The sequence below is a fragment of the Balaenoptera physalus genome, assembly GCF_965194825.1.
Source record: "Balaenoptera physalus genome assembly, chromosome: 2".
Lineage (NCBI taxonomy): Eukaryota > Metazoa > Chordata > Mammalia > Artiodactyla > Balaenopteridae > Balaenoptera > Balaenoptera physalus.
Genome location: NC_138883.1, coordinates 41,919,635 through 41,945,049, shown reverse-complemented (window position 1 = coordinate 41,945,049; position 25,415 = coordinate 41,919,635). Strand labels below are relative to the sequence as shown.

General features: G+C 42.3%; 2 protein-coding genes across 5 annotated transcripts; both read right to left on the bottom strand.

The window, feature by feature from the left end:
- Positions 1 to 4,935: 4,935 nt before the first annotated feature.
- GPR135 (G protein-coupled receptor 135) lies at positions 4,936 to 7,239 on the bottom strand (the record flags this gene model as incomplete). Its single annotated transcript, XM_082451966.1, has 2 exons — positions 4,936 to 7,065; positions 7,162 to 7,239. The coding sequence occupies 2 exons, from the start codon at positions 7,237 to 7,239 to the stop codon at positions 5,551 to 5,553; spliced, it is 1,593 nt and encodes a 530-aa protein (XP_082308092.1). The 3' UTR covers positions 4,936 to 5,550.
- Positions 7,240 to 7,447: 208 nt separating this feature from the next.
- Positions 7,448 to 25,388, bottom strand: L3HYPDH (trans-L-3-hydroxyproline dehydratase). 4 transcript variants are annotated; one of them, XR_014260781.1, is made up of 6 exons: positions 24,761 to 25,388; positions 21,258 to 21,427; positions 18,628 to 18,750; positions 18,401 to 18,538; positions 15,956 to 16,100; positions 13,263 to 13,349 (listed from the first exon to the last, which is right to left on the bottom strand). XR_014260781.1 is itself a non-coding variant. In XM_082450473.1 (5 exons), the coding sequence occupies exons 1-5, from the start codon at positions 25,266 to 25,268 to the stop codon at positions 13,224 to 13,226; spliced, it is 1,065 nt and encodes a 354-aa protein (XP_082306599.1). In that variant the 5' UTR covers positions 25,269 to 25,388; the 3' UTR covers positions 7,448 to 13,223. The 4 variants fall into 4 exon arrangements, 2 of the variants coding, with proteins under 2 accessions (XP_082306599.1, XP_082306600.1); XR_014260782.1 differs by lacking the exon at positions 13,263 to 13,349 and adding an exon at positions 13,357 to 14,013; XM_082450473.1 differs by lacking the exon at positions 15,956 to 16,100 and having other exon boundaries at positions 7,448 to 13,349.
- Between the last annotated feature and the right edge of the window lie 27 nt (positions 25,389 to 25,415).

The window sequence follows — 25,415 nt, the reverse complement described above, 5'->3', positions numbered from 1 at the left end:
TATCGTTTAGGCCATGTGCTGCTCGGAGGACCTGTAAGTCTTAAAATGACCTTGATTAGTGAAGACAGATGAAATGAATTTGACCAACCATTATGCATGGTTTTACTCTTACAATTTCCAGACACTTCAAATGGTTGCTTTTTAAATAATTTTCACCAGCTACACTTGTTTCACTGGGGAGCAGGTCACAGAGCTCCTCACTGCCATTCCATAAGTAGAACCCCCAACATATACTTTATGTATTATTTTGATTTACTGACCCAACAATACTAAAAATTTTCAAGTAATCAAAAATATTAAAAACTAATTTTAAAAAACAGCCTGAGACAGCATTATAGGGGTTGCCACAGCCCTCCATTGGTGCTGAGATGGAGTAATAATCTTTCTGTGTCCAAAGAAGGGCTCTAAAGCTGTCTAAATTAGACCTGGGTCCTCTCAGACTGAGTGGGGATAATTCACACAGCCCGCTGTGGATGTGACCAGAGACAGAGTGATGGGTGCCTCAGTACAGACAGATGACCACTGAAGACTGACGCTCACCTGGGCCTTGGAGCTAAATAAGCCCATAGAGCCTGGGCTTATTTAAGCCCATCTTAAGTTTCTGTCATCTGGCAGAATAGGGGATTGGGGAAAAATTGAGTTGCATAAGTGACTTTCTTGCACCATGAACATTATGGACCAGGATCTAGATCTGATAAAGTGTAGGCAATTCTTTTGACAAGTTTAGTGGAAAGGCGGGAGCTCAGGGAGAGAAAAGGGATGAATAAATCTGAGAGGTTTTGTTTTCTCCTTTTAAGTAAGAATGCTTAAGAGCTCATGGGAAGGATTTGGTTCAGCAGGAAAGGCTAAGGATACCACAGGAAGGAGATAATTGATAGCATGAGGGTCCTGAGGCTGGTGAGGGGACCACCTTCTTTACTATTGAAAAGACAGAGCTGAGAACTGGTGTAAATTCAGCTTAGTTTGTTACATTTGATGGCTAAAATATGAGGGTATATGTATCTGATGGCTTCTATTTTCTTTGTGAAGTAGGAGCAAAAGTGATCTTCCAAAAGGGGAGAATTGGTTAAAAGTTTGAGCAGAGAAAGTTTGAAGGCTCACTAAAATGGGCAGAAAGAGTGAGCTGACAAGAGGTTCAGACTGCCAGGCAGGGTGGAAGGGTAGCGTGAGGCTACGGATTCCAGGTGTAGAGGCTACTAACTGATCTGACTCTCATTTTCTCCGGCTGTGCTCGGCCACCCTGGAGCAGGAATGGAGAAGGCCAATGATTGGAGTCATCCAGGGCTGGGATTTATACGAGAAAATAACTGCTCAAAATCTCTCTTCATATATTTTTAAAACACACATCTTATATAGCTGTTCTCCAAATTAAACAGATCCTTTCTTTTAAATTTTATGATGTCTATTTCCCATCCCTTTGATAGTTGTTTTTATCTTCCCAGGCTCTTGTCCAGGTTTCTCATTATCTTTCACAAATTAGAGAAGCAGTACCGTGCAGTGGTTAAGATGAGACTTCTGGCACCAGTCTGCTAGGGACAAATCTTACATCTAGAACTTACTTCCTGTGTGATCTTAGACAAATCACATCGTCCCTGTGTGGCTTCAGTTTTTTCATCTGTAAAATGGGTGGTGTGATAATAATAGCATCCCCCCACCCACCCACTACTTAGAGGGTTGCTTTGAGGATTAAATGAGCTAATGTATGTCCTATGCTGAGTATGACTTGTTATTGTAATTTAAATGAAATACTCAAGCTGGGAGCAGAATGAGATATGAAGGATTACATTCTGGCCTTTATGTCTAAGCAATACTTAATACATCCCAATATTGCACAGCTTCTCTTTCTCCTTTTCCCACAAAGTCATGAGGAAAGGTCTAAGTCTTATATTTATTTGAGTCATTCTTTCACATCTTTTATTCAAGGCGCTAATTTTTGTCTCTAAGTATTTACAACTGGACCAGATTGGTTCCTGGCCTTTATCTGCATGTCTTTTGCTTCCAAATCCATCTCTTCTTTGCTAACCACTTCTGAAAATGCTGCACCTTTTCTTCCTTACAGGTAAACTAAACAGTCCTGATTATGGCCCATTTTTATAAAGCACAAAGTCTTCGATTAGTCTGTATGCCCTCTTAAGGCAGGTAATGTGATTTCTACCCGTTAGTAGCCTTAGCACCCAGGAAGTTGTTCTACATAAAGTACGAAATAAAACCAGTAGATGGTGATGATGTTGATGGTGGTGGTGATGATGATGATGATAGTACCACAACTTCTCATCCTTAGTTTCTCTATCCATTGATCTTTATGGGGGCAACAGAGGGTAGAGAAGGGAATATGGGGCTCTGAGGTTCAAGTCCTAGTTCTATCACTGACGGGTTGTATAGCCTCAAATTTAAAGACAAACACGACACTGTAAATTGTTCAGTAACTTATTAGCTACTTTCTCTCTCTCCCCTCACATTCTTACCCACCATTACTCTTAGAACCACTAACAGAACAATCTCCTTCCCAAGCCACCCCCTTCCTAAAACTTCCTACACCTGCCTACCAAGAGTCAGGGTGGGGATACATTTTTCTGCCTACAGTCCTTCATGCCACCACCTTGTCACTCCCAATCTCATGGATTCCCCCTCATTCACGAAGCAGGTTTATTTCATGTTACGTTTATTTTTAAATGTCTTCCTTCAATTCTTCTTCTCAGGCAATACCCTATTTTGCAACATGCTTGCCTCCTTCCCCTAAGATCTCTAACTCTTTTTCTGCCTCTATTCACAGTTGCTGAATTTCTGTGCTATGATACCTTTCACAATTGGAAGACTTTATCATTTTCCCCTAAATATCAGACATGACTTCCATTTTCTCACAATGTGAAAAATACACAACTTTTTTGCCTTTAACAGGATATCTGTTCAACGTGAGTTCAGCTGCACTGTCTGTAAATGTTTTATAATAAGTGCTAAAGAGGAGAGATGATCTCATCTACTCTGTACTACACGCAGTGTAGGAAGATATGTAAAGATAATTCATAAACTTCTGATTGTGTGATGCCTTGAGAAAGGGAAAAAATTAAAACATCTTTGGCTCTGACAAGAATCATATATATACAGATGGCCAAGAAGCACATGAAAAGCTGCTCAACATCACTAATTATTAGAGAAATGCAAATCAAAACTACAATGAGGTATCACCTCACACCAGTTACAATGGGCATCATCAGAAAATCTACAAACAACAAATGCTGGAGAGGGTGTGGAGAAAAGGGAACCCTCTTGCACTGTTGGTGAGAATGTAAGTTGATACAGCCACTATGGAGAACAGTATAGAGGTTCTTTTAAAAACTAAAAATAGAACTACCATATGCCCCAGCAATCCCACTACTGGGCATATACCCAGAGAAAACCATAATTCAAAAAGACACATGCACCCCAATGTTCATTGCAGCACTATTTACAATAGCCAGGACATGGAAGCAACCTAAATGCCCATTGACAGACGAATGGATAAGGAAGATGTGGTACATATATACAATGGAATATTACTCAGCCATAAAAAGGAACAAAACTGGGTCATTTGTAGAGACGTGGATGGATCTAGAGACTGTCATACAGAGTGAAGTAAGTCAGAAAGAGAAAAACAAATATCGTATATTAACACATATATGTGGAACCTAGAAAAATGGTACACATAGACTGGTTTGCAGGGCAGAAATTGAGACACAGATGTAGAGAACAAATGTATGGACACCAAAGTGGGGAAAGCGGGGGTGGGGATGGTGGTGTGATGAATTGGGAGATTGGGACTGACATGTATACACTGATGTGTATAAAATGGATGACTAGTAAGAACCTGCAGTATAAAAAAAAAAAAGAATCATATATTTCCATCTTTGATTACAAAATAATGACATACACCCTTCTGTCACACACAAAATATTAAATACTAATGAAGATCTTTAAATACTTCACAAGAAAAAAAAGGTGGCCATTTCACATTAAAATCTTTATATGAGAGCAGAGGTTTCATATCTAGTTTAAAGTACTTATTCAATTAAGGTTGTGAAATACTGAAGAAAAGAGGGGCAAGATGGAAGAAAGGAAAGAAAGAAGGAGAAAACACAAAAACATCTTGTAAAATTCTGAGGAAATGATTCTATGTACAGTGGCATTTAATGCGAGAAATTTCACCCACACAAATCCCGAACTGTGCTTTCAAATATTTTTAAACGGCATCTTTGTTTTGCACCTTTCTCAAGGTATTTCCGGCTTGATTAAAGTACCTCTCTGACTTTACCCCTAAGTTATGAGTACTCTATTACATATAATAATCCCACAGCCATTCTCCTCTCAAATAAAGACCACATTATTTTAGATGTCATGTCTATTAAGCAACTATTTTTTTTAAACAAATGTACCCAAACTTCCAAATGTGGAAGAACATGATTTTCCTGGAGAGCTTTATGCTTATTCCAAGAACGCATCCACTTCTCAAAATATTGTTTGAATTCCTCTTTGGAATCACCTTCGGTGAGATGAAAGCTACCTAGGATAGCCAAGCTTATTACTTTTCTAGAGCTCTCATATATGTATATATGCATTACTCACAAAATTCAATCAACTTGACTTCAAATTACATTTTTGGCTGCATCCAAAAATAAAATTTACCTCAAATGCAAAGATTTTCTACTATGAAAATTATTTTTTAAGAATGTGAAAGGTTTCTGAGAGCGGCACCCCTAAATCATTAGAAACAAAAGGAGCAGGTTAGAGTAAGGTTTAAGTCTCAAAGCTTCCAAGGCAGATAATTTTGGGGGTCAGATGGGGGACATTAATTTCTAAGTATAATCTTGAAATACTTTAAAAAATAGCCACATTTCTTTATGTTCATACTTCTCTTTGCCCCTCAAATGGTTGGATTTTATAGTAATAAACCACTTTTAGTAATAAACCATTTTTTCAAAATCCTAAAATGGTTTTAAATGGGATATGAATTTAAAATTTCCCACAAAGATTATGGGGGTGGTGGTGGGGAGGAAATGCACCAAAGTGTGTAAGGATAAAAATTTTCGACTCCTAACCTAAGCACCCAAGGCAAGTGTCAGAGGTGCAAGTTCTAGAAATCTGAAGTTCTGCTGAATGCTGGTGATTTAGAGGGGCCTTCGAGCAATTCTTAAGGTCTTCATTCTTTCCTGAAAGTCTATGTATATGAACCAGTTGCATTCAATGAATTTTTTTGTTTGTGTCACAGTGTGATTCCTGTAATATGAGCTTTTCAGTAATTGTGAATTTTATTTTTGTCATTTTTGGCACTTACAGTTCACAATGCTTGGTTGTGTGGTTAAACATCGTTTTAATTTTTGCACTTTACATTCCTTTCAGCACTTCTGAAGGAAAGGACATTGTCTTGTATGTTGTTTGGGGGAAGTGGTAAGCCTCCCCCTCTGTCTCTTTTGTAAATGTTTGGCTTTATGAAACACACGATTCTCCCCGGAATCCTGTATTGTTCATCGAAGCGGGTGAAAATTTGCCTTCACAAGCTGTGCATCCCAACCCTTCTTAGAGGCTGGTATCCCCGGCTTCGGATTTAGGCTGTTTAGCTGCTGCTGTCACAGGATCTGGTGGCCCCTCCGGGCCGAAAAGCACAACTGGATTTTTGCGAGCCCGCATGGCCACGTCCCCTCCCACCACGCTGGTCGGGTTGGAAGAGGACATCCTGCTGCAGGCCCCCAGGCGGTTGCTATAGCGGTTTCGAAGGGGATTGCGGCTTCTAGCCGGCAGAGCCGGGCCCTGTTTGGGCAGGAAAACGTCCATGTTCCTAGTCCGGTAGCCCTCTTCCCGATTGCGCCCTAGAAGCATCGAAATGTTTGGGTTGCGAATGGCATAGATAACAGGGTTGATGACCCCATTGGCCCAGGTCAGCCAGACGGCCACCACGTTGAGGAGCGAGGGAGCCTGCGTGGCTTGGGCCTGCCGGGCCGCGGTCAGCAGCACCAGGAAGCAGTAGGGCCCCCAGCAGCAGATGAAGACAAGCATGATGAGCACTGCGGTGGCCGTGCGCACGCCGCTGAAGAAGCGCAGCACGCGCGCGTAGGTGGTCAGGGGCCGCACGCGCAAGTCCGACAGGCGCACGGTCCTGCAGACGTGGTAGTGGCAGAAGCACATGATCAGGAAGGGCAGCAGGTAGCAGGCCACCACCAACCCCACGCTGTAGGCCGCGCCCAGTTGCGCGGGGTCCGGGGACGTCCGGTACAGGTAGCCGTGAAAGCTCTGCGCCGCCGGGGACTCCCAGGTAGCACGGAGCAGCTCCCAGGGCAAGGAGAAGCCCAGCGCCGCCAGCCAGGCGCCGGCCAGCAGCTGCAGCGCGCGGCGGCGCCCGATCTTCTCCCGCGGCGGCCGCACGATGGCGCAGTAGCGGTCCAGTGACATGAGGGCCAAGCTGAGCGTGGACACGATGCCGAAGCACGAGCTGAAGAAGCAAAAGCCGCGCCAGGGCCCCGCGGCGGCGGCGGGCGCCGGGCCCTCGGGCGACGTGAAGAGGTCCAGGAAGGCGGCTGGCAGGCAGAGCAGCGCCGTGAGCAGATCCGACAGAGACAGGGACAGGATGAACGCGTTGGTGACGGTGCGGAGCTGCCGGTGCTTCACGATCATCCCCATCACCGCGCAGTTGCCCAGGCTAGACAACAGGAAGATGAGCAGGAGGGCGAGCGCCTGGGCCGCCACCGCCGTCCCCTGAGATAGCAGCGGCGCCGCCGCGGGGCCCGGCGGTGGCCTCCCCGCCGCGCCGCGCCCGCCGCCAGCCGAGGCGCCAGTGCTGTCGCCCCCGCTCCCGCCGCTCTGCTTCCCCAGCGCCGCGGCCGACGCGGTGCTGAAGGAGAGCACGGCCGCCGCCGTCGCCGCAGAGGAAGTCCCGCCAGGCGTGCCGGCCGCGGAGGGGGCGCCGGGGTGTGGGCTGCCCGACAAGGCTGTGTTCACTGGCGGGCGGCGGCTGCTTCTCCATGGGGCCCCGCGGCGGCTGCGGGTCTGCTCATCCCGCACCGGGGGAGGCGGCCGCAAGCCCGAGGTGGCTTGGGGCTGGGGTCAGGGGCCTCTGCCGGGAGTTGCGCTCGGCCGCAGGGTTGACCGTCGCCCGGGACCCGCGGAGCCTTTGACTTGCGGTCCAGGCGTTGCCATGGGAACCGCGTGTTTACGCAGGAGCGCGGGGCGGGACGCCGGCCGAGTACCCTCAGAAGAGCCGGTCCAGGACATCACCTCTCCCCGAGGTTATGCAGCCAGGGAGGTGGGCTTCAGAGAGTGCCAGGTCGACCTCCTCAGGGACCACTGCCCAGCCAAATCAGATAAAGCGGGACTGGTTCTCACACAGACGGCCAAATTCAACAAGGGTTCACTCTCAAGCTCTCTTGTTGGATACACATGTCCTACAGAGAGGCGGGGGGTACGAGGTGGGGGGGTTGCTTTGCTTCCTGTGGGTGTTTCTGGCATCTACAGGTAGGAAAGGAATCTAGAACCTGAAGTGGAAAACAATCTAAATTCGTAAATCTTAAACCTGAGGGAGCAGAAAAACTTAAACCAGGTGTTCTCAAACTTGAGCATGCAACAGAATCACCTAGGGCTTGTTAAAACACAGTTGACTGGGCCCAACCCCAGATGTTCAGATTCAGTAGGTCTGGGGTCTTGTCCGAGAATTTGCATTTCTAACAAGTTGCTGGGTGGTGATGATATTGCTGGTCCAAGGACCACACTTTGAGAACCACTGATGTAGTAAGCTTATTAAAATGCACATTGGCTGGCTAACTCCCAGGATTACTGAGGATGGGCCCATGAATCTAAACCCCAAAGGTGATTCTGATACAGGTGCTTTGAGGAGCTAGGATATGGATCCTGGAGGCAGGATGTCACCTTGTTTTCAAGGACCTGGACCTCAGGACCATTACTCTCTCACACGTGTCAGGGAAGAGGGGAGAGTCACTGGTTCCTTGCCCTGCTGGCAGCCTTCATCAGTTCTCTGGAATGTGGTATGTTTTGAGTTTAAGGTGCTGCCAGCCAAGCAGTCGCCACAGATGCAGCTCCAGGTATCTGGCGGGAAGATACAGGAACAGGAAGGGCCTGCCTGCCCAGGGAAGCTGCATCTCAAGTTTCTGGGCATGGCCTCTAATGAGGGAAAGTGTGATAAACCCTTAGGTTCTCTAAAGCAGTGGTCTGCAAAGTGTGGACCCTGGACCAGCAGCATGAGCATGACCTGGGAACTTGTTAGAAATGCAGATTCTCAGGCCGCACCCCAAATCTACTGAATCTGAAACTCTGGGGATGGAGCCCAGCTACGAGCCCTGCAAGTGATTCTGATGCTCGTTTGAGAAACACTGATCTCAAGAATGACTAGTATACTTCCAGGTCTTAGAATCAACAATATTAGTGTTTTGGGCACTTATTTTAGTGAGGAAAAATATCCGACTGGAAACTTACAGTATAAGTAAAGTTCATTTAAGGTGGTAACGTAAGACTGGGTTTCTCGGTCTCAGCATTATTGACATTTTGAGCCAGATAATTCTTTGTTGTGGAGGCTATCCTAGGCACTGTAGGATGTTTAACAGTAACCCTAGCCTCTACCCACGAGATGGCAGTAGTGACAACTAAAAAATGTCTTCAGACATTGCCAAATATTCAGGGGGAGAGGGGAGCCAACCTCAGCTGAAAACCACTGAACTAAGCCAAAAATATGTAACAGATTAGTTTATTTAGGTTTTCAGAAACAACAAATAAGGATCCTAGCCCAGAGACCTTACAGTTTTAGGCAAACACAAATATATTACAATGTCATAAATGTTGTTTAAAAATATAAGGACTCTAGGAAGAGAATCTGGCAACTGGGAGACCAGTTAAGAAAAGGCATTGTGGGACTTCCCTGGTGGCGCAGTGGTTGGGAGTCCGCCTGCCAATGCAGGGGTCACGGGTTCAAGCCCTGGTCTGGGAAGATTCCACATGCTGTGGAGCAACTAAGCCCGTGAGCCACAATTACTGAGCCTGTGCTCTGGAGCCCGCGAGCCACAGCTGCTGAGCCCACATGCCACAACTGCTGAGGCCCGTGCGCCTAGAGCCCGTGCTCTGCAACGAGAAGCCACCGCAATGAGAAGCCTGCGCACCACAACGAAGAGTGGCCCCCGCTCCTCGCAGCTAGAGAAAGCCCACGTGCAGCGGTGAAGACCCAGTGCAGCCAAAAATAGATGAATAAAAATAAATGAATAAATAGATTTGGAAAAAAAAATAGAAAAGGCATTGTAATAGCCCAGGGCAGAAATGAAAGAGTCTGAACTAAGGCATTTACAGTGAAGAAGGAGGCAGTATATGGATTAGAGTCTTCGGATATAAACAATATATTGAGGGCACTGTCTCATTTAAGCAAAAGCAGAATTTACTGGAAGGATAGGGGGAGTTCAAAAGGATAGTCTAACAGCCAACCCCAAGAACAAGAGAAGTCAGGGCAGCTCTACAGGTAGAGACAGCAGAAAGGAACTGAGGGTGATCTCTTCAGGCTCTATAGGAATAAGTCTGCTTCAACCATTTTTCAGACCTTATGTCATTTCTCTCAAGATCCCAGGTCTTAGAGGAGAGTCTGATTGGAGTACCCCTTGTCTGGCAGCCCCATCAACGCTATGTGCAGGGGATGGATGGTTTCCCAAAGGAAAAGGAGAGTGTCGTTGATAAAAGAAGGGGAAAGGGATGATGCCGGCCAAATCCACAGACATCCACCTCAGAGCATCAACAGGCAGGACAAAAGGGCATGAAAAAGGAGCCAAGGATAGATCCCAAGTTCCTGGCTCGATGGACTGTGGTACCATTGATCAAGTTAGGGAATACGGGAGGAGGGGCACATTCTAGGGGCAGATGAATCTGGTTTGTCCACCAAGTAGTGAATCTGCAGTATGGCTCTGGAGCTTAGGATTTAGAGACTTGGGAGATGTCAGCCTCTCTACAAGAGAGAAAAACGCGGGCATGAATATGATGACTTAGGAACAGAGTATTGAGTGAAGAGAGAAAGGAACCATGGGTGGAATGCTAGGGAGTAGGAAAAATTAAGAAGCAGGTAAAGGGAGAAAAGCTAAGCAGGTGAGTGATGTATTTAATGAGGCATATTTGGCCAACTGAGAAATCAGCCGTCTTGTGTCTCGGGGTGCTTTGTTTTACTTTTGCTTTTCAGAAAAGAGGAGAATGTAAGTTTCTCAGCCTCTTCTCAGAAAAGTTGCTGTGATGATGAGGTCAGCTCTATTCTTTACCTCCAGGTAGGGAGGTAGCAGGCTTCTTATGTATTTCAGAGCTAAGAGGAGAAGTTTCCAGGTAGGGGAGGCTCACCTGTAAAGCCTGGGCCCAAATACGGAATTAAAATCGATTGGTTAAAACTGCAGTGCTCCTACCAGCAGCATCAGCATCAGCTGGGAGCTTGTCAGAAACGCCCCACCCCACGCCTAGGAAATGAGAATCTGCATTCTAAGATCCCTGGGTAATCCACACCTACATTGAAGTATGAGAGGCATTGTCCTAAGGACGGATGGTATGGAAATTGTGGAATTTGAGGGACCAAGAGGAGGGTGCCACAACTCTTACGGAGTCTAGAGGATCTGGAGCAAAAAGGATTTGCAAGTGCATGGTGAAGAGGAGATGGACCTGGGCCCACACAACTGCAGCACCCGATGGGTACTAATGGGGCCTGAGTACTAACCTATGGTCTTGAGAACCTCAGTGAATGGCTCTGTGTCCAAGCTCTGCACCAAGGGAGTAGAGGTTGCTGCTCTAAAATGTACCACACTTGCCTGCAAGAAGCAAGAAGCAGCATCCACCATGGATTGCATAAACCCCTGGGTGACCGTTAAATCTGGCCGTTAGATCAAGCATAGTTTCCAATGAGTAATGAGGTCGAAAGCAGATTGCAATAGTTGAGTAGCAAATGGAAGATGAGAAAATGTACCCAATGAGAAGAGAGTAAGGAATCTAGGAGCTTGACTGCAAAGGGAAGGAAATAGGGGTGACAGACAGCAGGCTGAAGAGGGAAGGTGGACAAGGGGTGGTTGTTTCATTTTGTTTATGATGACACTCAATAAGACCTTAGAGGAAGGAACCAGTGAGGGGAAGGAAGTTGCTTGAAAGAGGTTAGTGATGAGACAAGACCCTTAGCAAGGATGGGAAGGGATAGATGTGAGCAGTATTCAGAAGGTAGAATCAACAGGGCTTTGTGACTGATTAGACACTTGGAGGTGAGAGGAACAGCAGTTGATTTCCCTAGTGGTTTTGACTCTGCGGGAGACATGGTGAAATACAGAAGGAATGAATATTATTGCAAGGGTTTGGCTCTGGTTTGGATTAGAATTTAGGAAGATTTAGGTAGTATTTATTTTTCAATGTTCAAGAAACATACATTTTTGTTAAAGTATTATCATAGAACAAGTTCTGGCTGTCCTGTCTTAGAGGCAGAGGAAGTGTAGCAGGAAAATACTGGACTTGGGGTCAAGAAGCCCTAGACTGACAGCCTTAAATGTGACCTGAGGGAGTTAGTTGACATTTCTGGCTTGCATTTCTCTCAAATTCATGAATGAGATAAAAGCAGTGGCATACCATGGGTGGGCGGAGGGAGTGCTGGCCTGGGTGCAGTTGATCAGGGGGTGCACTGTCTGTAGAGAATTTTGAAACAATAATAAAACTGACTAAATGTCAGTCTGCATTTTTGTTATCACCACGTGCTAACAATTCTAAAGAAAGTCAGTGATAAAATACTTCCCACCCGCGGTAGCCATAGAATAATAAATTTCACAGTGTACCTCGTTAGATCAGGGGAGATGTGTGTGCACATTACAAAATGCTATAAACTTCTAAACAATGTATGTGTCTTTTTTTCTTCAAATTAATGTGACTTGTGAAATTTAGAGAGCAAATAGTGGTTCTATTTCTATTAAAATAAAGTACAGCAAATCTCCTTGATCTGTAGAAAATTTCTTGGTAATATTTAGTGTTATTTTTTGGAAGTAAGTGAATTTTTTACCACAGATTTTAAGAGATAATGAATGGAAAACAGTAGTTTTTGTGTATTTAATAGGGAAATCAAGAACATTAACTTTATAGCCTTCCTTTTGGTCAGGTAATTCAATCAGAGACCTAATAACTGGGTCTACACAGACTTGCTGGATGACACAGCCAGTTGAAATGAATTAATTACTTCATTGTATGCTCAAAAAAAGAAATACTATTACTTACCTCAAAAAAGAGTCTACTGATTCAAGGCTGACAGAGTTCAGAGCACAAATTAAGGTCAAAACAATGAATCTAAAATAAACTGAGAAAATACCCCCCACCCACCAGAAAAAAAAAGTCTACTGAATATTGAGAAAATCACATGGTGAATAATTTTTAATACTTCATTTTATAATGACTGATAATGATCAAATTTTATTTTTTAACAGGTTCACAATTAACTAGCAAGAATGCCAATAGTTAACATTTCCTTCATGTTTTAAATTACCTGGCATGTAGTTGGCAGAGTATGAGACTTGTCCCGCTGTAGGGATTTATTGATTGACTCCTACTGTGTACCTATACTTCAGTAATGCAATAAACAACCCCTTTTATAAGAGCCTTAAAGATATATCAAAAGCCTGTTTCTTGATCATCTCTCACGAGTTTACGGGTATAGGAGCTGGGCTCTGCAGCACAGAGGACATCCCTGCAGCAGCTACAACTACTCTCACCCAAAGAAGCTGACCACCCCATTCCTTCCCAGTTTATGACTGCTAAGTGTGGAGGACTTTATAATAAGCTGTCTCCCTTGCATGCTGCTTAGAGAGAGGGCATTATTTTACTCAAAAACTGGAAGACGAAAATAATGAACTTGTAAGACTCATTGCTGTGAGGGCTACAATTGAAGCTATTATTCAAAGAGCATTTAAAACAGAATATTATAGTAATTACCACAGAGGAATATTTAAAAGTAACAAGAACTAAGGTTTTAATTTTACCTGATATGTTAATAATTAGAAAAGTATTCTGCATTTTGTATTCTATAAGCAATATTTATACCAATACACATGTATAAATATGAGGAATAATGACTTTATATTTAACCACAGTGTATTATTTTAAGAAGAATGTTAGTTGGCTTACATGTACAATTTGGATACAGTTTTCCACGTAATTCAGAGAAAAATTACTTATGATAACAATTTAAAGAAAGCCCTTAAAAGTCATATAAGTCATTTGAGAAGAAATCCATCCCTCAGTGGGTCATCATCTTCTACTATAAAGCTTGCTGTACCTGTGTAATGGGCTTGTCCAGATACTTCCACTATAACAGCTTTAAAATCACCACATTTTACTTCCTGAAAAAAGAAGGTGAAAGGAGAATATCAAGATACTGCCCTCATAGTTTATCTAGCCTAAAAGTTGTATTCTCAATTTTTATCATTTTAAAGAGAACCCAAGAGCTAATCATATAGGCAATGAGAGGTTTTTAAGGTAAGTGACTGGATTTGTGTTTTTGATTTAGTTTAGCTGTAAAGTGGGGAACAAATTGGAGAGGAGAGAGACTAGAAACCCAGCAATATGTTAAGACGTAACCTTAATTCATCAATTAAATCTAGAGACAGGAGGGCAGTTTTCAGAGAATGGAGAACAAAATATAGAGATACTTTGGAGGCAGAATTGATAGACCTGGGGACTGATGTACGTAGGAGGTGAGGAATAGAGATGAGTTAAATATGACCATATTTCTAGCTTGGAAGTGAAGCTGGCGCCACCATTAACTGAGATGGGGAATGAGACAGGAAGAACACATTTAGGAAGGTAGAACTTGTAAACAAGTTGAGTTTGCGATATCTCTAGGACAATCATCTTGAGATGAGTTTAGTGGACAGTGTCAGACTCAGGAGAGAGGCACAGGTAAGCATGGTAGGGATGAAGCTTTGGGAGTCATCATTAGTGGGTGGTTGAGAGTTGAGTTCACTCTCACGTGGGTGAAACTGCCCATCTGCATCAAACGTTTGCCTAAGAGCAAGAAAATATGGTGGTTAACAGTACAGGCTCTGCTCAGAGGGACCCACATGCATAGCCTGGCTCTGTTACCTGTCTGTTTGACCTCTGGCAAGTTATCTAAACTCTAATTCTCCATTTTATCACTTGTGAAAAAAGGATGATAACATCACTGACCTCAGAGGATTCTTGGGAGAATTAAAAGAGACGGTATATGTGAAGTGCTTAGCTTGGAAACTGACACATAGTGAAGCACCCAATAAGTGTTGTCGATTATTATTTTGTCTTGAGTCTCAGACTTGAAGATAACATATTCCAAGTTTTTGCATATAACATAAATGGTTTGGTATCCCATAAGTTCAGCGTATTATATACAAATCCCTAACTTAAAGCAAATTCCATATTCAGAAAAGAACAAACTTTAAAAACAGCTACATTAGGATATAAAAGTCTTTATTAGGATAAGTTATCTGCTATATTAAAGGACTCTTTGTGAGTAGATTCATTTATTAGATGCAATTTAATCATACTACAGTAGATTTTACTTACTACTATGAGTAAGTTCATTAATTAGCTGTTAGCTCACTTATAATTTGATTCCGTTACAAAAATAATACTTTCCACAACTCTTCAGGACTTTCACATCTTATTATATAAAATGGAACATTCCTATAGAATAAAAACAAAAAAAATCCAAACCCTAATTTAATGGTTCTCAAACATTTTGGTCTCAGGATCCCTTTATACCCTAAGATTTGAGGACCTCACCCACCATTACCCTGATACCAAAACCAGACAAAGACACTTAAAAAAGAAAATTACAGGCCAATATCTTTGAGGAATATAGATGCAAAAATCCTCAACAAAATATTAGCAAACCAAATCCAAGAATACATAGAAAGGATCATACACCATGATCAAGCTGGATTTATACCAGGGTCACAAGGATGGTTCAACATATACAAATTGATCAATGTGATATATACTACATTAACAAAAGGAAAGACAAAAACCACATAATCATCTCAACAGATGCAGAAAAAGCATTCAACAAAATTCAACATCCATTCATGATTAAAAACTCTCATCAAAGTGGGTATAGCAAGAACATATCTCAACATAATAAGGGCCATTTATGACAAACCCACAGCTAGTATAATACTCAATGGTGAAAAGCTGAAAGCCTTCCCACTAAATTCAGGAACTAGACAAGGATGCCCACTTTCACCACTTCTATTTAACCTAGTATTGGAAATCCTAGCCATAGCAATCAGACAAGAAAAAAAAATAAAAGTTATCCGTATTGGAAAGGAAGAGGTAAAACTGTCACTATTTGCAGATGACATGATACTCTATATAGTGAACCCTAAAGTCTCCACTCTAAAACTATTAGAACTAATAAATAAATTCACCAAGGTTGCAGGATACAAGATTAATATACAAAAATCGGTCACGTTTCTATACACCAATAATGAAATATCAGAAAGTAAAAAACAATCCCATTTAAAATCAGGTCAAAAAAATAATACCTAGGAATAAACTTAACCAAGGAGGTGAAAGACCTATATGCTGAAAACTATAAAACACTGATGAAGGAAACTGAAGATGATTTAAACAAATGAAAAGATATTCCATGCTCTTGGATTGGAAGAAATAATATTATTAAAATGGCTATACTACCCAAAGCAATCTACAGATTTAATGCAACCTCTATCAAAATACCCAGGCCATTTTTCACAGAACCAGAACAAAGAATCCTAAAATATATATGGAACCATAAAAGCCCCCAAATTGCCAAAGCAATCCTGAGAAAAAAGAATGAAGCTGGAGGTATAACCCTCCCAGACTTTGGACTATACTACAAAGCTATAGTAATCAAAACAGCATGGTATTGGCACAAAAACAGACAAATAAATCAATGGAACAGAATAGAGAGCCCAGAAACAAAGCCACGCACCTATAGTCAATACACGACAAAGGAGGCAAGAATATACAATGGAGAAACGACAGTCTCTTCAATAAGTAGTGCTGTGAAATCTGGAAGAAGAGAACATAGGCACTCTTTGACATAAGTAGTAGCAATATTTTCTTGGATCTGTCTCCTAAGGCAAAAGAAATAAAAGCAAAAATAAACAAATGGGGCCTAGTTAAACTTAAAGTCTTTTGCACAGCAAAGGAAACCATCAATAAAACAAATAGACAACCTATGGAATGGGAGAAAATACTTGCAAATGATGTGACCAACAAGGGCTTAATTTCCAAAATGTACAAATAGCTCATACAATTCAATATCAAGAAAACCAAACAATCCAATCAAAAAATGGGCAGAAGGGACTTCCCTGGTCATCCAGTGGTTAAGACTTTGCTTTCCAATGCAGGGGGTGTGGGTTTGATCCCTGGTCGGGGAGCTAAGATCCCACATGCCTCAGGGCCAAAACACCAAAACATAAATCAGAAGCAATATTGTAACAAACTCAATAAAGACTTAAAAAATGATCCACATCAAAAAATCTTTTAAAAAAATGGGCAGAAGACTTGAATAGACATTTTTCCAAAGAAGACATACAAATGGCTAACAGGCACATGAAATTGTTAGAGAAATGCAAATCTAAACCACAATGAGGTACCACCTCACACCAATCAAAATGGCTATCATCAAAAAGTCTACAAATAACAAATGTTGGTGAGGATGTGGAGAAAAGGGAACCCTGCTATACTGTTGGTAGGTATGTAAATTGGTGCAGCCACTATGGAAGACAATATGGAGGTTCCTCAAAAAATTAAAAATAGAACTACCATATGATCCAGCAATTCTACTTCTGGGTATATATCTGGAAAAAATGAAAACACTAATGCAAAAACATGCATGCACCCCAATGTTCATAGCAGCACTATTTTTACAAGAGCCAAGATGGGAAAGCAACCCAAGTGTCCATCAACAGATGATTGGATTAAAAATATGTGGTACACACACACACACACACACGCACACACAATGGAATATTACTCAGCCATAAAGAACAGTGAAATAATGCCATTATTATGGATGCCATTATTATTATTAACGTGGATGGAGAGAATATTGTGCTTAGTGAAAGTCAGAGAAACACAAATACTATATGATATCACTTATTTGTAGAATCTAAAAAATAATACAAATAAATGTATATGCGAAACAGAAACATACTCACAGATATAGAAAACAAATTTGTGCTTACCAAGGGGAAAGGAAAGAGGGTAGGGACAAATTAGGGGTATGGGATTAACAGATACAAACTACTACCTATAAAATAGATAAGCAACAAGGATATACTGTATAGCACAGGGAATTATACTCAACATCTCATAATAACCTACCATGGAATATAATCTGCAAAAATACTGAATCACTATGTTGTATACCTGAAACTAACACAATATTGTAAATCAACTATACTTCAATTTAAAAAGATTTTAGGACCTCAAAGAGTTTTTGTTTATTTCAGTTATATCAATTAATATTTGCTATATTGGGAATTAAAGATATTTGTTAAGAACCTGCTGTATAAAAATAGTAAATAGGGCTTCCCTGGTGGCGCAGTGGTTGAGAATCTGCCTGCCAATGCAGGGCACACGGGTTCAAGCCCTGGTCTGGGAAGATCCCACATGCCGCGGAGCACCTGGGCCCGTGAGCCACAATTACTGAGCCTGCGCGTCTGGAGCCTGTGCTCCGCAACAAGAGAGGCCGCAATAGTGAAAGGCCCGCACACCGCGATGAAGAGTGGCCCCCGCTTGCCACAACTAGAAGAGAGCCCTCGCACAGAAATGAAGACCCAACACAGCCATAAATAAATAAATAAATAAATAAAAATTTAAAAAAAAAGTAAATAAAATTCTAAAATTCAAAAAAAAATTGTTCATTAATGCATTTAAAAATAATAAACCGATTACATTTTGTCATAAACAACAAATTTTTGTGAAAATAACTGTATCTGCCAAAACAAAAAAAAATTAATGAGAAATATGGCATTTTTTACATTTTTGCAAATCTCTTTAATGTCTGGCTTAACAAAAGGCAGCTAGATTCTCGTATTTGTTTCTGAATTCAATCAGTTGGGATATCACCCATCATGTAGCTCCTGGAGAACTCCACTGTACATTTGTGAGAGAATGAAAGTGAAAAGGAAGCAACATCTCAGTATTATTATGAATATAACTTTGACTTTGTGGACCCATGGATAGGACCCCAGGGTCCTTTCCACACTTTGAAAACCAATATCCTAGCTGAACAGAAGTTTTTTAAGGCCTGTCTTAAAATTCTCTTCTAAGAGCTAAGTGAAGAAACTTATCTAACACCCAACTTAGGTCTCCACAGTCTCAAAAGTAACATGCTTACAAATGAGAAGCTAAGGGTGCCACTCACCCTCACAGCCTTCCCTGTGAATACTGAGCCGGTTGCACTGCTTTTAAAGGCTCTGGTCTGGTTCAGTTCTAGAAGCCCTTTGTGATACTGTAGGGCAATTCGGGCTGTCACTCCTGAGCCGGTAGGACTTCTGTCAACCTGTTGCAGAATAAATGAAGATGAGAGTGCTCACAGTGTTCCAGTTCCATATTACCTGGCTGTGTGCCTAAAAATTCCGGTTTTAATACCTGTTCATCTGCAAACACACAGATGTTGGTGGTTGGTTCCTCACTATAAGCATCTTTTCCATCTGTTAATATAGTTCCATATAGAAAGGCAAGGTCTTCGCTATCAGGATGATTAATTTTAAACTGTAAATAAAATAATTATCAACCACACATAAAATAAATATTTTCATTCAAACTTATCTTTTAAATAACATATATGGGGTACTCTTAGACATAATTTTTCCATCTTTATCATTTAAAAAACATTTTTTGGGTCACAGCACTAAATACTAGAAATTCTATCTTTCTCTAGATGAATAAAGATAGTTTTGTTGGAAGTTATGATTCTTATACTTTGAGCCCTTTCTAAGGATGTTGGCCTGCACATAGCCTCTACTAAAGGAACAGTCCTATTTTATACACATACCTCCAAAAACACATACTCTTTGAAGCACTGACCCCAGAACTGACCCCAGGATGGTCAATTCACAGGCCAGCCATGGCTGCTCAAGCAGGAGGAGCTAAGGCAATCCTACTCTCACTCTCAGGAACTTGAAGGGGATAATGTAGAAAAATCAAGCAATGAGTATCTAGAGCTGAAATTAATACCACTGATAGATACAAGAACTGTCAGAGGCCATGAGCAAGCAAAAAGTATAAGGATGCAGAAGCTATTAGGTAAGAGAAACAATTGGATGGGTAAAAAAAGATATATAAAGGATGAAGTCAGTATCATAAAAAGCAGCAGGTACACAGAGAGAGAAGCAGGCACTGGCAGGGTAGCTAGGTCACGTCAGTGGTAAAGCTTGGTCAGGTCCAAATGTGCAATGCTTCCTGGACTTGGGAGGTCTGGTTGTTTAACTTCGGGATTCCTGTAATGCCTGGTAGCTTGGCTGAGATTACTATAACCTTACTTCCATTGTATTCTTACAGTTAATATCTTCCACTACCACTTACCTGTCATTTAAAGCAGCTGAAGAGATTTGGATTCTTAAAATCCAAAGAGTCCATCTATAACCCAGTTAAAGAGGCGCGTATATTGGATCTTCGTTCTCTGACCTCTTAAAGCCCCTATGCCCCACCTCCACAATAGCACCAGTACATCACACTGCCCACAGGGATGCTTCCCCCACTAGACTGAGCTCCTTGAAGGTTGTGGGGTTTGTTCTTCCTCTGGGTCTCCAGCATCTAGCATGGTGTCCAACATACAATAAGCCCTTGGTAAATGTTTGCTAAAAGGACAAAGATGAATTTATTTTATATTTACTTTAGTTCCCTCCCCCCGGCAAATGGCCTTTGCCTAAATCTGCATTTGCAGTATGAATAATCAGCAATTCACAAAGTAGTCCTACTGCCTGCTTCATCACTGACAGAACTACTCATATTTTTTTCAGAATCCTTCCTCCCTCAAAGTCCACCCCTTGCCACCTTGGTGAGAAGTTCTAGCTTTGAGAACTTCAAAATTACTCCTTTTATTAAGAAAACGATGCCTTTTTCTCTTGATTTTATTAAAAATAAGGTCAAATTATTTTGTGTCAAATTGTTAACTCAAACTATTAGCTGTCTGCTTACTAGAACAGAAAATGGATGTAAATTCAGAGTTTCAGAAGTTACTATGATAAAATAATTCTACCTATTGGTATTGACAGTCCTGGAAAAATGATAATTTAGAACAGGGATATGGTACAAATTCATTTTGTTATTTAAGTTATAAAGTTATAAGTTATTATGTTAAAATAAAGCCTCAGATATGTTAAATAGGCCCATAAATAATTAGTAAAAGTATATTAGAGTCTATCTTTCCTAAGTTATTTTTTACTTAGAATGATAAATTCTCATATGCTAAAACATTTAAATATGTATATGAGTTTTATATATAGATCCCAATTAGGTAAAATTGAGATTTATATATAGGTCCCAATTAGGTAAAAAGGCACACTTGTGCTAGAAAGGAAAGAATATTCTGGAATTATTTATTATCCAAACTGATTTTATAACAATAGTTTTCCCAAGCCAAACTAGAGTTACTTGAGTGGTTATTTAAGTAACTTCTTAGCAATATAGGAAAAATTCACTAACTAGGAATTAATGTTCTCTGTGAAATAAGAGAAAGTCTGATCAAATTTAATGAAATCTATTTTGTAAGCTATATTTTACATTCATTATTTTCAAGTTTTGCAGAATGACCACATATATCAAAGCATTTCAAATTAGTGGAATATTATATAATACATTTTCTATGTTTAAGTAACCGCAAATTATATTATTATTATGTATTATTAAAGTTAATAATAGTTATCATTTATTGAACATTTACTATGGCTAGGCACTATTCTAAGTCCTTTACACATATTGACTTATTCTTACAACTCCCTATGAAGCAGGTATTTCATAATTTCCATTTACAGCTAGGAAAACTGAAGCACATGGAAGTTATGTAACTTGTTCAAGGTTATAAAAGCTACAAGTAGCAAAACTACAACTCTCAGGTAGTCTTGCTCTAGAGTCTAAGATTATAACCAGTACCCTATTCTTAGTACTACTGATAATTTGAACTCAGAGATATTTAATTTTCTGTATAGACATGTCATTTATATTCCCTCCATGTCACAGAGGAGGGTATCTGCTATGATAGCAGCATCTGTACTGACCTGAGCTTTCACTGCTTCTGTCACTGCACTTGCTGCATCCATGAGGTCCCTTGTCTTTGTGGAACAAACATCAAGTCCTAACTTTTCAGCACTAACAAATGCATAAAACGCGCCACCATATGCAATGTCCACCATCACCTTTCCATGACTGGGAACATCCACTAGGAGATCTAAAAAAGATATATTTGAAAATAAGTTTGTTTTAGTATTTCAGCAATAAAATTCACAGCATTTTAAATATATGTGTATTTCTGGGGTTTGGGATGGGGGTATTTTTTCCTATCATAAAAAGGAATGGAGCAAAAATCCATTTTCAAAATGAGTATGCATCACGTAATTAATAATAGACCTTTAGCTCAGTACATCTTTCTATTTTTAAGTTAATGAGGTTTGCGTAAGTTTTAGAACATGGGGACTTCCCTGGTGGCACAGAGGTTAAGAATCTGCCTGCCAAGGCAGGGGACATGGGTTCGTGCCCCAGTCCGGGAAGATCCCACATGCCACGGAGCAACTAAGCCCGTGTGCCACAGCTACTGAGCCTGCTCACCTAGAGCCCGTGCTCCGTAACAAGAGAAGCCACCGCAATGAGAAGCCTGCGCACCAAAACGAAGAGTAGCCCCTGCTTGCCGCAACTAGAGAAAGCCCGCGCGCAGCAACAAAGACCCAATGCAGCCAAAAATAAATAAATAAATAAATAAATAAATAATTTAGAACATGAATGCCATGTTTTTCCTAAATCATACATACATTTTTTTTTCATAAATTTATTTATTTATTTATTGGCTGTGTTGGGTCTTCGTTTCTGTGCGAGGGCTTTCTCCAGCTGTGGCGAGCGGGGGCCACTCTTCATCACGGTGCGCGGGCCTCTCATTGTCGTGGCCTCTCCCGTTGTGGAGCACAGGCTCCAGACGCGCAGGCTCAGTAGTTGTGGCTCACGGGCCCAGCTGCTCTGCGGCATGTGGGATCCTCCCAGACCAGGGCTCGAACCCGTGTCCCTGCATTGGCAGGCAGATTCCCAACCACTGCGCCACCAGGGAAGCCCATACATACATATTTTGTTAACTATTCTGAAGACCTTTTCTAGAAAACATCATAGAGGCAGAGAGAGAGGAAATTCTGGTACATGAATGTGTGAAAACTATGAAGGAAAATGTAGATGCCTCTCATGCAGGTATCAGAAAAGGGGCCAGCCCGTGTAAGTATGAGGCTAAGTCAACCAACAGGGCAGAGAGGGGTCTCAAATTCAGAAATTAAGTTGTGAAAAATAAAATAGCTCTTGTATTCCTGAGTTTGCACAGTGAGTCATACAAAGATACCAGGGGGCTACCAGTTAGAGTAGAACCACAGGACCCTTTTAACACATGATGTGTCAAAACAGAGCAAGTTTATAATCAAAAGAATAAAACACACCTGTGCAACTTAAGAGCAAAAGTGAATCAAAAATGTCTTTATCTTGATGCTGATGCAACATGAAAAGCAGGTTTAATGAAAGGAGACTCAGGAAATAGATGGAAATGTGGGACTGCCAGAATGGGGAAAGCTAAGTGTGGCTTTGAAGTCCTCATGCGTAAAATGGAATTGCAGTTTCCTACCTAAAGGGATTGTTTTGAGAATTCCATGTGATAATGTGTGGGGAACGGTGGGCACAGATTAGGAATACAATAAATGTTAATATTAAAGCCAAAAGTTTAACTTCCAACTGGAATAGGGCTCTTAAGAGGACAGATATTTACATTTGCCAATCAGCATATTCTTCTCTGAATTTCTTTTATTTACACAACAAATATTCATTGACTGTGTACTGTTCTAGCACTTAAATACAGTGAATAAAACTAAACAGTCTTCATTTTAGCTGGGTGGAGTGGAGGTGAACTCAGCAATCCTGAGGTAGGGACTGTTGTCATCCTCATTTTATAGATGACATTGAGGCATGGAATCCCTTCCACAAGGTCACAGAGATGGGGAGGGGCAGAGCCGTGATCTTGGACACTATCCATCTGCCTTTTATGCAATTTTCAAAGTAGAGAATTTAAGGATTTCATTTTCTTAATGGCTCAAAGTGACCATTAATGCCCACTGATTATATTATGGTCACACAGTGATGTTTTCAGGCCCCTGCCCTAACCAACCCCAAACCATGATGTACGTAGTTGGTGATCCTGCTGCCAGCTGTCATTTCCCACAAAATCTAGAGTGCTTCTAATCTGCTGCTGGGGTGGCCTAAGGGGAAATCAGGTAGCCAAGCTAGTTAACTGCTGAGGTTTTTAAAGATGCAATCCTAACATAAATTCCTGTCTCCCTCAAGTTCCCTCCCAATCCGGACGTGACACCATTCTTTCTGGGAAAGTGGCATCAGTCTGCCCAGTGGCATTCTTTAGCAACTTGTGTGTTTCAGCTGCCTGAGGTATTCTAAGACTCTCAAACACCTGGGCTATTACTGCATCATTCATAACATTTATAATCAGGCTAAACTGGAACCCAAATCCACGAGGAGGATCAAGATCAAATTAACAGAATGATTTGCACGGCTTGAAGACTTTGAAGAAAAGGAGTGATTAACCCTATTGCTGGATTGACTAAATTAGCTCCCAGCTCACTTCCAGTCAGACTACTAAAGCATCCTGATAGAATTCAGCCTCCACTGATAGAATTTGTAGCAATCTCCCTCTTTGCAAGGATGAATAGTTACAGACACTCTGTTTTACATGACATACAGGCTCTGTACTAGAGAACCCACCAAAGCTTTTTAAAGGCTCTGCACACCTAGAGAACTATAACTAGCAACCCTATATATTCTGCAGTCTTTCTATATCTAGGAAGATTTTTTTTTTAACTCTAATACCTTGCATACTCTCATTAAATCCTCAAGAAAAACCTCAATGAGATAACAAATTAAGATACAATGGACACGGAGGGCGTCAGTAGTTTGACTAAGTTTCCATAGCTGTAAGGGGGAGTCAGGATTTGGACCCAGGCAATGTCTGTACCTGTTCTTAAAGAATTAGACCAGTAACATCTGTATCTTCTCGAAAATATTTAATTCTTCCCCCAAGAAGTGGGGAAGGCAATTTTTACAGATGACTTTTAGTAACGTGTTTACTAATAATGTGTCCAGCAATCATATTCTGAGCCAGCCTGGAGCTCCGGTTCTTTGCACTTTCCTTGACCCTAGTGGACCTTGCCTTATCCAACTGTGAAATCTCTAGGAATGCCTGACGAGTGGAGAACGAGGCGCTGAGTAAGGGAAACACGGAATTCTGTACCCCTCAAGACTCTCCCCAAACCACAGACAGATAGATCTGCGGGGTAATCAAATTGCATACACTGAACAAATTCGCAAGGGCAAGGTGCTGACACACACTTGCAGTTATTTAGAATTACGTTTTTACTGATTGTAAAGGCTTTGTGGGGTGGGTTAGTTGCGCTGCGTGGGTTCCAGCCCAGAGGGACAGTGTAATTAGTTGGGTCCTGGGCTGCAGGGCCGGAAGGGTCCCGCCGGTTACCTGTGGCCAGCGCGAAGGCCGGGACGCTGTGGAAGCGCACCGGGCCGCCACTGCGGCCGCCCTCGCACTCCACGAAGGCGGCCACCAGCCCGCACGGGCAGTGGATGTTGACCAGGGCTTCGCGGGCGCCGGCGGGGGGCGCTGGCACCAGCCCGAAGTCGAGCGCGAACCGGCCCAGAGCCAGCACCGCGTGGCCGCACATGGAACTGTAGCCCTCGTTGTGCAGGAACAGGACGCCCAGGTGCGCGTCAGGCAGCTCGCTCGGCACCAGCACAGCCCCGTACATGTCCCGGTGCCCCCGGGGCTCGAACATGAGCCGTCGCCGCACGTGGTCGAGGTGCTGGCGCATGTAGCGCCGCTTGGCCAGCAGCGTGGGGCCGACCACCTCCGGACACCCCGCCAGCACGATGCGCAGGGGCTCGCCGCCCGTGTGCATGTCCACCACCGACAGAGCCGGCGTCCTCGGGTCGTGCGGAGGCAGCCGGGGCACAGCCGGCGGGCTCGCCATCGTCTGCGTCCAGATGGGAATCGACCACCGCACGGCCGCTAGCGCTTCCAGCCGCTTGTCCACCCGCCTCCTCCGCGCCAGAGGGCCAGGCCGCAGCGCCACCTCAAGGGCGGGGCCTTCGAGCCGAGACCGGGGAGCGCGAGGCGG